Source organism: Octodon degus, unplaced genomic scaffold, assembly GCF_000260255.1.
Source record: "Octodon degus isolate 3935 unplaced genomic scaffold, OctDeg1.0 scaffold00077, whole genome shotgun sequence".
NCBI classification, from domain to species: domain Eukaryota; kingdom Metazoa; phylum Chordata; class Mammalia; order Rodentia; family Octodontidae; genus Octodon; species Octodon degus.
In genome coordinates, this window is record NW_004524653.1 from 764,657 (window position 1) to 778,062 (window position 13,406).

Here is a 13,406-nt window from a genome sequence, read left to right on the forward strand (position 1 = left end):
TTAAATGGGACCTACCTGTGTCCACTTGGTGTGGACACTGGAGACATAGGAGCTACTGTCATGGGGCTCCCTCACTTCCACCTGGAAAATGTTTGGAGTCTGTCCCCACCCCTGCCCACTGCCCAAGGCCAGCACTCCAGGACACTGCTCTCCGAACTCATTTCCAGGACACAGCAGCAAAAGCATGGGTAACACTAGCAAAGACAGCCAAGTCCGGTAAGCAGTCCTGCTGGCTCAGGCCTCGCTGAGAAATGCAAAGGAGCTGTAGGGCTGCTGAGCCTGCACCGCAGGCCTCGGCTCTAGGAGGTCAGCTTCCTGCAAGGAAAACGACCTGCCAGGAGGAGGCAAGCAGAGAGCCGACAGCCAGCTTTGTTCTGAGCAGGAGCTGACATGAGTTGCTGAGACCAAGGCCAAAGAAGATGAGAAAGGCCCCAGCAGCCCTGTGGCAGGTGCAAGACTGAAATGAAGAGAAAACCTCACAGACAAGCTCCTGCGACGAAGGCAGAATTAAAGCTGGAAGTGACAAATTTACAAAGCAACCAATTCATCCAGATGCGTGATGTTTTCAGCAGCACCTGGCCACCCTGGGAATGTCTGGCAGACAGGTGAGGGGCTCAAGCACAGGCGGCAGCATCTCCTCACCAAGTGCTGTTTCTCCTCTTAAATGCCCCGCTCTGAGAGCTGGCCTTCCCAGTGGGCACAAGAACAGCCCTGAGAGAGCACCCCAGGCACGCAGCAGCTGCTGGCGACACGCTTCTGGTGGGCTCCAACTCACCTGGTGCTTCAGTGGAGACTCAATCCTCCGGAACTCAGAAGGCTGGTTTTCCAGCTGGTAGACAATCAGGCCCCTCTCTGCGGTTGCCACTACAGCCATTGGATATATCTAGTGAATGGAGGAAAACAGAGGCACTTGACATGAACAGAGTGGGGGTTTTTTTATGCCAAAGTATTAGATCAAACTTTTTTGGTACCAGAAATCAAACCCAGGACCTTGCACTTGCCAGGCAGGCCCTGTGCCACTGAACTGTATCCCTAGCCCTAGATCAAATTTTTTTTTTTAGGTACTGGGGATTGTGCTTGCTAGGCAAGTGCTTATTCTACTGAGCTATCTCCCTGGCCCACCTAGATCAATTTTTAACACACAAAATTCTTAGTTTTTGTAAAAAAAAAATTTAATTAATTGGTACAGGGTCTTGCTACGCAGCCTGGACTCGTAGTGTCTCAGCCTCCCCAGCACTGGGCTTACAGGCATGCACCTGGGGTTCCTGGGCTGGCATCCCATGCAGTGCTGGCGATCAAACCTGGGTTCTTTCACTTGCCAAGTAGGCGCTTAGACTGCCAAGCTATCTCCACAGCCCAAAATTCTCAGTTTAATAATTTAGTAACAGCAATATGTTTCATGAAAACCTACAGAAATTGCATCTGAAAGCAGGACACTAAAAATACTTATCTTGTTTTAAACTGTAAAACATGAGACTATTTACAATATATCCTGAGAAATGGAGAATGATGACGTACACACTACCACTAACCTGATGGTACGATTTATCCTAGTCTTCTCTGACCATCATGTGTAGAAACACTTCTGTACAGTTCTGGCCCTTTACTCAAACCACGTGTGAGCAACAGCCAGTCCTTCTTTTCCGAGGCTGCCAGAGTGGCTGTGCAGTGTTCCCTCCCACAAACCCTGCTCAGGGTCATCAGGCTCATTAACCCGCCCGGCAGCCTGTCAAGTGGCCTCCAGTATGGCACTACACTGCACTAAGACCACCCACACTATCCTACACTGAGTAAGACCACCCACACCCAGCAGAGTCTGAAGATAAACTCCTCGAAATGGAACACCCAGGACAGCTGATAGAAAAGGTCTTCAATTTTCTTCCTGTTTAAAGACAGTCTCAAAGACAAGAACCACAATAATAAATGATTCATGTTTTCCTAACACCCGGTAAATGTTACACTACAAAGGCATGTCGCTAGCTACATATGGTCACAGAGTGACCCAACACACACCAGCAATTAGTAATTCTGCAATAAAGGCAGCCCCCAGATCCGCTAGGACAACGAAAGCCAACTGAATTCCATCTACTCTACTTATACTGCTGAGGGGTTTTTAGACTACCCACTACCTGTAGAGTGTCATTCGTGATGAATGTTTATTCTGTATTTTAAAAGGAAACAGCTGGGGCGATAATTCAGCGGTCTAAGCACCTGCCTGGCAAGCACAAGGACCCAGGTTTGATCCCTGGTACTATACGCCATCTTGTCCTGGAACCCTGGGTGTGCCAAAACCAGGTGTGGTGGCACACACCTATAATCCCAGTGCTGGGGAGGTGGAGACAGGAGGATCACTATGAGTCCAGAGCTGTGTAGGGAGACCCTGTACCAAGTAAATAAAATATTTTTTAAAAGTAAATAAAAGGAAGTGACATTCCTTACCACGTCAGCACAGTAACACCTTTCAGGGAGCTGTAAGACCATCATGGGATTTGATGACCGAGTATCCCAAAACTGAATGCAAAAACAAGAAGCAGAAAGTGACCGTTCAGAGCTGCAGTCTACACGAGATAAGAATACTGTCCACCTGCCCGGGCTGCACACCACATTTTCTACCTTCAAAGTCTTATCCCAGCTGCCGGTCATCACGCAGCTGTAGCTTGGAGCTTTGATCCAATGTATAGTTTTAACAGGAGCATCATGCTTTCAACAGGACAAAAACAAACAGATTAATGTAACAGCGCGCTACAGTTTTAGCTCTAGAATTAAAAATTGAGAATTTAAATGCTGTCATCACAGCGAACACAAATCAAAGCTACTTCAGTGCTTCCCCAAGACCCAAAACATTGAATGTAGAATATACACCTACTCTCATTCTAACAAACTCTAACTTTGAGTTTTACTTTCAAGACAGTAAGCTCCTGCCTGGGGACACTCAAAACCAGTGAAAAATGGCACCAAATTGGGATTTATGTACAAAGGAGACCCGAATTAAGGCCTGGGAGCTGCTATCGCACACACCACGCCCCATGCGCTCGCACGGCCTGTGATCTTCCAGCTCATGCCCGTTCTGGAGACGTGTCTGTCGAGCCCCCCACTGCAGGGCCTCTCCTCATCACACGAATGGCGCCTGGTGTCGCTGGGTGGACTATAAAAGCTCCGTGGGTGTGGGGAAAGGCCCCCGTACTTCTGTATTTCTAGCCCCTGGCAACAGTGCCGCGTGCACACATGGCAAGCACTCAGTGAAGACACGCTCAGAGAGGAGTGACCAAAGCCAAGCGGGAAAATGCAAGCCACACACGATGTTGGGATTCAAAATGTGTATGTCAAGGACAAGCTATGATCCACATATACATGCAAGACAGATTTAAGGGACAAACACTCTTCGAAATACTATGAAAATGAGAATGGGTAGAAAGCTGGTGCTATTCTTGTACTGTAGGGGTTCTGGCACACTCAGGGGACCTGATACAGGCAAACTGCACTTGGTCATGGTAGAGAATTATCCCAGTCCGAGGACGACCTCGAGCCCGACCCTGCCCTGCGGTTCTGCACAGGGCTGTTACCTGCGCGATCTGTATGGCTTGGTTACTGTTGAGGTCCCACATTTTGGCAGTTTTGTCACACGACGCTGTAAATACTTTGCTTCCGTCCTAAAGTAAGAGAGAATTTAGCACTCAGAGGAAGCTAAATCTCTACATATGCATCCCTTGTTAAGTTGGACTACGTATTCTGTAATTTTTATTACTCCAATTAGGTGGAGGCGAGTATGTTGCAAACTACAGCCATAAACAAACATTCTGGGCATATATTTTATTGATTCAGAGATGCGCAGAACTAAAAAAAAAATGAGTATCACTTTGAATCATATAATGAAATTTAAGTCTCTCTCATTCCTGATTCTACTTTTTTTTTCAAAAGCAATATTTGGTTTTTAAGTTTTTCTTATTTTGATAAAATTTAAGCCTTCAATCACTGGTCCTATCTAAGCTAACACAGCTTTAAAAATAAGCAGTCACTGGGCTGGTGAGATTGCTCGGTGGTCTAAAGCACAGCCAGCCCTGCCCCCAGGCTAGGCTGAGCCAGCCACAGCCACAGCCACAGCCACAGCCACAGCCACAGCCACAGCCACACATACACACACACACACACACACACACACACACACACACACACACACAGAGCAATCATTGTGTAATGGCTTTAAAAAACTCTTATGTAGAACTCATGAAGTACATGTACCACCACCACTGTAGTGACAGCACTGATACATGTTGTGTGACTGTGTGTGGCTCCATTCCAATAAAACTTTATTTAGTAGAAAAGCAGGCCAGGGGCCTCATCTGCTGTGTGACCATAGTTTACTAAGCCCTGGCTTACTTATGTTAATTCTGATTTCAGAGCTCAAAAGCTCAACCTCCACCCACAAACATTTCAAGCTACCAGTTCTCTACCCAAGGAAGTTTATGTCTGCTCCTCCCTCCACTGATGAATTTACAGGGATAACACTACAAACCCTTGCAATACAGCAATTCAACTAACAGAGGGCTGGGGAAACAGCAATGCCCCTATGGCGGAATCCTGCTCAGCCCCAGGGACAAACTCCAGACACAAACCACTGGGATTTAAAATTCACCCCGCTGTGTGAAAGAAGCTGGTCTCAAAAGCTTCCATCCTATATAGGACCCCACCTTTATGACAGTCTTACAAAGCAAAACTCAGGGACAGAAAACAGATTAGTGGTTTCCAGGGACTGGGCGTTAGGATTTGACTACAAAGGGGCAGGAGGGAACCCGGGCTGATGATCTGCTTTACATCTCGAATGTGACTGTGTGTTCCTCAAATGACAGAATCATACACTAACAAGGTTCAACTTGACTGCATGCATAACGAACACCTCATAAACAAAATCTAATAAAATAACCTAATGACATTTGGCTACATAAAGAAAAGTACAAAGCCTCAGAAAGGGGCCTTGAAGCTGAGATCATGGCCCAGCTGTCTCCTGCTTCTGCTGGATTCAGCCATGAGGCAACAGCGCTAGTGGGAGGGGAGCCCAGGTGTTGGGCCTCCCTAGACTCTGCTGTGAGCTGCTGCCTCTCCACAGTTCCAGGGGGCCCCCGGGTGCCTCACCCACCCTCAGCCCTGCGGTCTCTCTGTGAACAATCACTTTAACACCACACTCTTTTCAACCAGGGGAAGAAAACAAAATGGGACCATAAAAAAAAAAGAGGAAAACCTCAGATATTGAGGAATGGGGAGAAAATAAGAATAAAAATAAGAACCATTTGGTAAGTCTGATATAATAGTGCCTATCACTTAATTGGTTCCAGGAGATGCAGTAAGTACCACACAAACCGCTGTGGCTGGAAGGAGTATCAAGTCATGTAGCAACTGACCCCAACACATTCTAGCCTGTACTTCCAGTACCAAACAAAGGACAAGTACGAGGACAAAGCTTTCGCATCAAAATCAAGTCCTAAGGGGCCAGGGAGATGGCTTAGTAGAATAAGCGCTTGCCCGGCAAGCACAAGGGTCTGAATTCAATCCCTGGTTCTGGGGGAAAAAAAAAATCAAGTACTAAGAGACAAGTTTCAAAGCATTCAAGTATTAAGGTATGATGGTAAGAGAAACATATTTTTTTTCCCCTCTAAGATTTTGTGATTGCAAAATTTCTAATTTAAAACAAAGCTTTAGCACACACCTATAATCCCAGCGCTCGGGTGACTGAGGCAAGAGCATCACTGAGTTCGAGGCCAGCCTAGGCTACAAAGTGAGCTTAAGGCCAGCCTGAACTGCATAGCGAGACTCTGCCTCAAAAAGATACTTACACTACTACTACTAATAATAATAATAATAATAATAACAACAACAACAATAATGCTCCATTCAAGTGTAGCAGTGCACCTGTAATCCCAGCATGGCAGCAGGCTGAGACAGAATGGCTACAAGTCTGAATGCAGTATAGGCTACTTAGTGAGACCTGTATCGAAACAAAAAATTTAAAAAGTGGGATATAGCTCAGTGATGACATCGTGGATTTAATCTCCAGTAACTGAAAACAAAAATTATAAATACAAATAAAAACAACAAAGCTTATAGTGTAAAGATAGGGGCTTCAAGAGGCTGTATAGTCCTTTGCTTAAAATGTCAATAAAATCATGGATTTTTTTTTTTAACACAAAAAATGCTTTCAGAGATTATCTTACTAAAATTAACAATAAGGGCATCAATAACTACAACACTCTTACAAAGAAATTTAGAATTCCTACAATGTGGACATATACATACTGTATAGTTCAAATATTCTTAATCAAAGCCAGTAAAACACTCCAACTATTTTTTTTCCTCTTGGTTTCTTTTTTTATGTGCGGAACTGGGGATTGAACTCAGGCCCCTGCGCTTGCCAGGCAAGCACTTATTCCACTGAGCCAGCTCCCCGGCCCACTCCTCTTGGTTTCTTGATAGGGTTCTGTTAAATGGTTCAGGCTGGCCCTCAAGTCACTATGTAGTCCAGGTTGGCCTTGAACTTGTGGCGATCCTCCTGCCTTAGCCTCCCAAGTGCTGGGATTACAGGCATATGCCACTATACCTGGCAATGTCCCAATTTTTTTCAGTGCTATCTATCCACCACTCAACCAGTTAGATACACTCAAACAGGAAAGTCTATGCAAAATCGTCCCAAATCTGGAAATTTCAAAATATAATACACTTCTGGCCTTCAGCATTTCAGGCAATGGGGCAATTAACCTGCATGTGCATTTAGGTTACTAAGTATTCAGAATTGCACAGTACTAAAAAGCAGAACAGAACAACAGACATAGAGGGAGGCGTACATCACTCCAGCAGACATCGAGGACCGGCCCGGTGTGCATCTGCTGCGCTTTCGGAATGGTCTGCCCGTTGTCCTGAACCTCCCAGCAGCGAACCTGTGGGCAAGAGACACGTCAGTACAAAAGCATCAATTCTCAGTGTCTCACCCTCCCAGCACCAATGGGTGAAACCCTATGTTACTATTCAAGACCTGAGACACTTTCCCATCTGTAACAAATGGTATTTGTTGGGGATTCCTTGAATACAAGAAAACAAAACAAATCACTCAACTTCCACCACACCCATGGTTAACATTCTTTGTGCTCTCAATCTTCCCTCAATGTACCCATATTTCCTTGAGAAAAATAGATTACACAGCATCTTTACTTTGTAACCGCAGCTTTTCTCACTGGTACCACTATGCTATTCATCTTTAAACACTTTCCTAACACTTAGTAGCAAATCAAACCAACTCTTTCAGAAACTACACAGAAAGCCAAGTTGCTCAACCATGACTTCTTTTCTTCATATTCTCCTCTCCCCTCCCCTCTACCCTTACCTGCCTCCCAACTGCAGGCCAGTTGGAAATCTCTTCTGAAAACGTTTAAAGTGGTATCCCATCATATGAACACATCATAAATGACCACTGCACTTAAATACTGCGACTTTCACTAGCAGAAAGTCACCTGTGATACCAGGTGGCATGACAGTCTGCAGCCCAGCCTCACCATGCAGATACAGCCTGGACTATCACTTCACTTCTCCACAGCTCAGAACCCTGCCTGGTAACATGGAAGTGGCAGGAAGCTCTTCAACTACTGCAAAGACAAATTCTGATAAAACATATTAAGTAGCTTAGCACATCTCCTCTGCAGTCTGAGAATCAATGAGACGAGGCACTTAAACTTAAGGATGTCTGATACTGACTGCTAATGACTCTGCAGACAAAAGTTCCAATCCCCGGTTCCACAAAATAAATAAATAGACAGATAGAAAAAAGTTCCAATTCTCAAAAAAAAGCTGACTTTCATGCCTACTAGCAATACATATAAGGTTAAAGCTTTTAAACCTTTTGATAATTCGATTCAAAAAAGTATCACAAAAAAAGTATCACAAAAATCAGTGTCTTTCTGATTATGCATGTGGCTGGTTTCAGTTTACTTTTTATGAAGTATCTCTTCACATCCCTTTCTAATTTTTCTACCAGCTTTTGTACACTACAACTGATTCTTCTATATGTACATGATGAGAAATTATACCGATCACACAGGATTGGTGTGATTGTCTAAAGCCAAAAACACTGAGCAATTACCTTAAGAACATTTTCAGGATGAGAAGGAAGGAAATGTGTGTGCACCATACGGGTAACATCCCTTTTCAGACCAATCTGGTTTGGGAGTACTCCACGAGATGCTGGCCTAGCATGTATCTTTTTGAGTAATGTGTACATGATATGTACACGCCATCAGTATCTTTCCTCAGAAGGGCTCACAGTCTCTAACCTGGTTTCTCGAAGAGGGCCATGTGCCTCAGCTGGCACAGAATGGAGGGAAAGGGAAAGGCAACGCTGCCCACCAGGACACACGGCTGACAGAAGATGCCTTGGGAAGCACTTACATCATTAGCCCAGGATCCTGCGATAAGAAAGTTCCCGGGCAAGGTTGGTGGGCTGAATGACAGGCACCCGATGCTGTCATCAGGGGAAGATGTGACCTCGATATCCTGGGGAGGGAAAACCAGTGTTACACCGTGCACATCATTACAGTGACAAACCGCTTTTCTTCTCCTTAAACATATTCAGATGGACTTTGTCTCAAAAACCAAATCAGATTTTTCCTTACTTTGAGCAAACAGAGGAGTAATAAACAAGTCAGGCAAAGAATCAGCACTATCAGGACAAGAAGCAGACCCCAAGAGAAAGGCCCAAACCCATGTTTACCACCCGCCAGTTCACTCCTGCCTTTGGTGCTTGGTCCTAGCCACTGCCTGTCCTCACTGTCCCCTACCACTGAAACCCCGATCCTGCCATCCTTGGGGGGGATCTTTCAGGAGCACCCTCAGTGATTCTGGAGACCTGGAAAGTGAGGAGAGGGACACTGCCGGGGGACAGGTACTCCAGAGCTCCAAACCTCCAGAAGATATGGCCAGACAGCTTCAGAGGTCTACCCCACAGGCAGCTCCCAAGCCATCTTTCTCTCTTCTTGTCAGTGTGGGAAAATCTGGCCTGAACTCATTCCACAAACCCCGCCCAGCTTTATGTGGTACCTTCATAGGGTTGTGATTATCTGTGGTAGTGCTGCCGAACATGCTGGTGCTACCAGTTCCAAAACCGGAGGTTGTTCCAAACAGACTCATTTTAGCTCTAGAAGTGAAGTAGGAAATGTTAAGGACAGCTCCTTTCTTAAGTAACACACATCAGTGAGAGGCAACGAAGAAATACTAGGCCACAGCACAGAACTACTCTAGGCTTCTCTCTTCAGATTGAAATTAATAGTAAGCCGCTTTCTATTTCACAACAGTTTCACATTTACAGAAAACTGAAAGACTGATGCATTCCCATACACTCCATGCCCAGTTCCCCTACTAATACCGTCACTATCTAGGCAATAAATTTGGTCATGCTTTACGCATGAGAGACACTCAGCCATATACCAGAGACACACCAGGAAGAACCTGAAACAGGAAATAAAATCTGAAAGGTACATCAGACCCCGGGAAAGGAAAAGAAACTGCTCAAAGGGAGGGAACAACTGGAATAAGGGAAAGGAGAAAAGGGGAAAAAATTATATACAAACATACACATACACAGGATAGCTGGGATCACTGTACTGCTTATTTTTACTGGTCAACTGAAAGGAGCAATTAATGCCTACATTTTTTCCTCTTCTTTAAAATTTACATTGACCAATTTTGCATGTTTATATCTGGCAATCTGAACAACTAATTTTAAGACAACAATATGCAACATAAAAATCACTGTTGAATTCCTATCGTCTTGTTTAGAGAAACTCTGTATCATTTTTGGTTTTATTATTCTCCTTTTTTGTGTGTATTTTAGGACAGGGTCTATAGGGTGTCCACGGTCTCACTACTAGATCAGACTCATAGCAATCTGCCTGTTTAGAGCCTCCCAAGAGCTGGGATTACAGGTGTGCGTCACCATGCCCAGTCTCAATTGCTGTCTCAGTGAGCCCCAGGGTGGGGCCTGAACGGCATATTTATTCTCTTTTAGAAAAAGAATAATATAAATACTCCACTGAATAGTTTAAAAAAAATGTAGAAGTTCCTGTTCTTATTTTGGTTCTTAACCAGAGTTCTCTGGTCTCTGCATGCAGTTACCTAGAAAGCCCACCAGTTCTACCTGAAATTCACAATTTCATTTGAGGAGGTTTGTTTGTTTGTTTGTTTGTTTTGAGACAGGGTTTCACTATGTAATTCAGGTTGGCCTTGAATGCACTATGTAACCCAGACTGCTTCAAATGATGTGATCCTCTTGCCTCAGCCTCCCAAGTGCTGGGATCCCAGGCGTGTACCACCATGCCTGGCTTGAGAAGTTTTAACGAAGGAATCCGCTTTGGCTTGCTTGAGTGCCAAACGATCTGGCACTCGGCTGTGGTCATTTACTTGGCAAGAATCTCACTAGGCTTTTTTCTTGGGCATCACTGTTTACCAGGCCACCCAGAATTGAAGGGACCTCTGCCATTCATCAGAGTTCGAGCCCTAATCTCACCAGGCCTCATCTTCCTGCTCTGAAAACAAATCCAGCACATTTTTCAAGACTGCTCTGAAAATCACATCCAATCATGTAGAACGTGCACTGTGCTGAGAACATAACGGGCACAACAAACAACTTTCCTCTTTTTCCTTCCAAGGAGAACATCCAATTTCTAATGACTCACATACACTGATGTCACACTTTGAATTCTGTCCCTGTTAGCAACTCCTTCACCCAGAAGTCCACCTCAGTCACTCCAAAAAGATCCCAATCGCAGGTGATACACAGTGTTCACTGGAAAAGACAACACAAGATGGAGGTGCTGGGGCTGGTGAGATGGCTCAGTGGTCTAAAGCACCTACTTAGAACAAGCTTAGCAAAGCACAGGGACCGCGGTTCAATCCCCCATCACCACATGCCAGCCAGCCCCGCCCCTTGGTGGGCTGAGCTGGCCACACACACACACACACACACACACACACAGTAAATAAATAAAAATAAAAATAAAAAAAAAAAAAGATGGAGGTGCTGTGAGGTCCTAGGGACAGGCGTGCACATTAAGTTTCTGCAACTTCCTGGAAAATAAAGTGCAGACAGTATAGGTCAGAGCAAGCGCTCCCTGCACACTAACACTTCAAAAATCTACTGTGCATGAGGCTGAGGTCCCTGCCAACCACCTCTCTTGTCCTCAAATCACCCTCTGGCTCCATGACCCAACAAGCAAAAGACTCAAGACACCAGCCACCACCCGCTCTGGACACGTTCCTGAGCTGTGATCCTCACCTAAAATAAGATAAACACGAATAGGGACTCCAGTTATGAGGCCTGGGCAAGCATCTTGCACACAGCGCAATCAGTTCTTTTACGTTTTGCGGTAGTGAGGACTGAATGTAAGGCCTGTGTAAGCTAACAAAGCGCTGTAGAACTGAGCTGCATCCACAGCCCTTATTGAATTTCATTTTGAGACAGGATGATCCGCCTGCCTCAGTCTCCTGAGTAGCTGGGAATAAAACTGTAGGCTACAAGCCTGCTCACAATAGGTTTCTGGTCATTTCTGCTGCACCCCCGACCCCAACCTTGATCATCAGAGATGAACGTTGCAGGGCCCTAGAAAGGTCAGTGGGGCACTGACCAGAAGCACCTTCCCCTTCTCTTCCTCCTTACTACCCCCCAGCACACCTCTACACATCTCTAGCTTAAGATAGCCCCCTCTCAATCTTTGGCTCCAAGCTCAAAAGTTGTCTCCTCCGAACTTCTTGGGGCAGCACAAAAGCTCTAATAATGCACTGCGGTGACATTTAAACGACTGTATAAAATTTCCCCAACTCATCAAAACATGCACTTTAACTGGGTGGATTTCGTGCTGTGTAAATTATACTTTAATAGAGCTGTCAGGCTTGAATTTTTAAAAAATCACTCTGAAGCTTCCCTAATGTCTACTCTTCCATCACCCCGCTCCATTTTCTTCTGACAGTTTTCTGTTTACAAGCTTGGCTAGGTGAGCCTGCAATCCCACCTTTAGGGAGCCTGAGGCAGGATTGGTTTGAGTTTGAGACCAGCTTGGGCCACAAAGTGAGCTCCAGGCCAGCCTGAACTGCATAGCGAGACCCTGTCTTTAAAAAAAAGAAAAAGAAAGAAAGAAAAGAAAAGAAAAAGAAAAAACAGAAGCAAACAGCCAGCCAAATAGCTCAGAAGCCCAAGCAGGCGCCCAGGGGTCGGTGGTTTGACCCCCGGGCCTGCCCTGCGGCCCCGCCCCGCCCCAGCCCCGGGCGCGCTGAGACGCGAGAGACTGGGCTTCGTGGCCCGCGCCCGTAATCCCAGCTCTTGGGAGGCTGTAAACAGGCGGACCACTGCGAGTCCACGTAGCAGTAAGACCCTGAACACCCTGTCACCCTTCCCTAAAACATACAAAGTAAGTAAACAAACAGAAGCAAAGAAATAAAAAATAACAAACCCAAGCCCTTCTTCCCACCGGCGCGCCCGCCCGCCCCCGCGGCCCGGCCGCTCTGGACTACTCCCCCGAGCGCACCCGGTGCCGCCCGCCGGAGCTCTTCGGGGAAGTGTTCGCGCGTGTACGAGGAATCGCGGGCGAGGAGAGGCGGGTACTTAATTCCTGACTGTAAGTCTAGAAGGAAACTGCTAACGGGGAAAATGCCTTTCTGTACAAGACCGTCCAGGAATGACTTCTCCGAGGAGGTGACATGCGTCTGAGAAGCCGGATGTCTGAGGACGGGCAGAGGCGACGAAGGTCGACATCAACTCGGTATAACCCCTCCCGAGCCTCAGTTTCCCCACCAGGAAAGCGACACGACTGAACCGAAGTAACCCGCAGCCCTGACCAGTCTTCCAGCCGTCGCTCGCAGGCTCAGCGCTCAGGCCCGCTCGCTGCCCTGAGCCTCACTGCCAGGCGCTCCACGCCGGGGGCTCTGGCCTCCGCCGGCGCCATGACCGCCACAAGGAGGATACGCGCACGGGGCCTACCTGAGGGTCGCGCCGCGGCTGACAGGCAGCGGCGGTCAGCAGAAAGGAAGGTGAAATAAAAGGGCGAGGCAGTCGTGCGGGAACCCCAAACCCCTGGGGGTCTCCTCAAACCAGTAACAGAAACTGCCCAATTAGCGCGGAACCCTGGCGCATGCGCCCTGAGGTCACTTCCGGCGCCGCGCGGAAAGCGCCGACGGAAAGCTCCTCCTTCCGCTGGGCGAGGCGCATGCGCAGAAGAGATAGTGGCGGCAAGAGGAAGTCCTGGCGCCCGCAGTTTGTGAATGGGTGGGAAGTTCGGCATAATCGACTGCTTTTGCGGACGCGCAGCTCGGGCGCGTGGAAAGTAGCGATTTTAGTTTAAACAGTTGTCATATGTGAGGTGTTTAAGTGCCTTAAAAAA

General features: G+C 46.6%; 1 protein-coding gene across 3 annotated transcripts in view; it reads right to left on the bottom strand.

Annotated features, from left to right (window-relative positions):
* Positions 1-13,152, bottom strand: part of Rae1 (ribonucleic acid export 1) — an 18,808-nt gene extending 5,656 nt beyond the window's left edge. The window contains exons 1-9 of one of the 3 annotated variants that reach the window (XM_023720774.1): positions 13,007-13,152; positions 10,714-10,819; positions 9,076-9,172; positions 8,428-8,532; positions 6,834-6,926; positions 3,564-3,650; positions 2,614-2,700; positions 2,440-2,511; positions 776-883 (exon numbers count right to left, since the gene is read on the bottom strand). In XM_023720774.1, the coding sequence (XP_023576542.1) occupies positions 776-883; positions 2,440-2,511; positions 2,614-2,700; positions 3,564-3,650; positions 6,834-6,926; positions 8,428-8,532; positions 9,076-9,165 (642 nt within the window). In that variant the 5' untranslated portion in view covers positions 9,166-9,172; positions 10,714-10,819; positions 13,007-13,152. Of the gene's footprint in view, positions 1-775; positions 884-2,439; positions 2,512-2,613; positions 2,701-3,563; positions 3,651-6,833; positions 6,927-8,427; positions 8,533-9,075; positions 9,173-10,709; positions 10,820-13,006 lie in introns of all 3 variants that reach the window. The other 2 variants (XM_023720771.1, XM_023720772.1) reach the window with 2 other exon arrangements.
* Between the last annotated feature and the right edge of the window lie 254 nt (positions 13,153-13,406).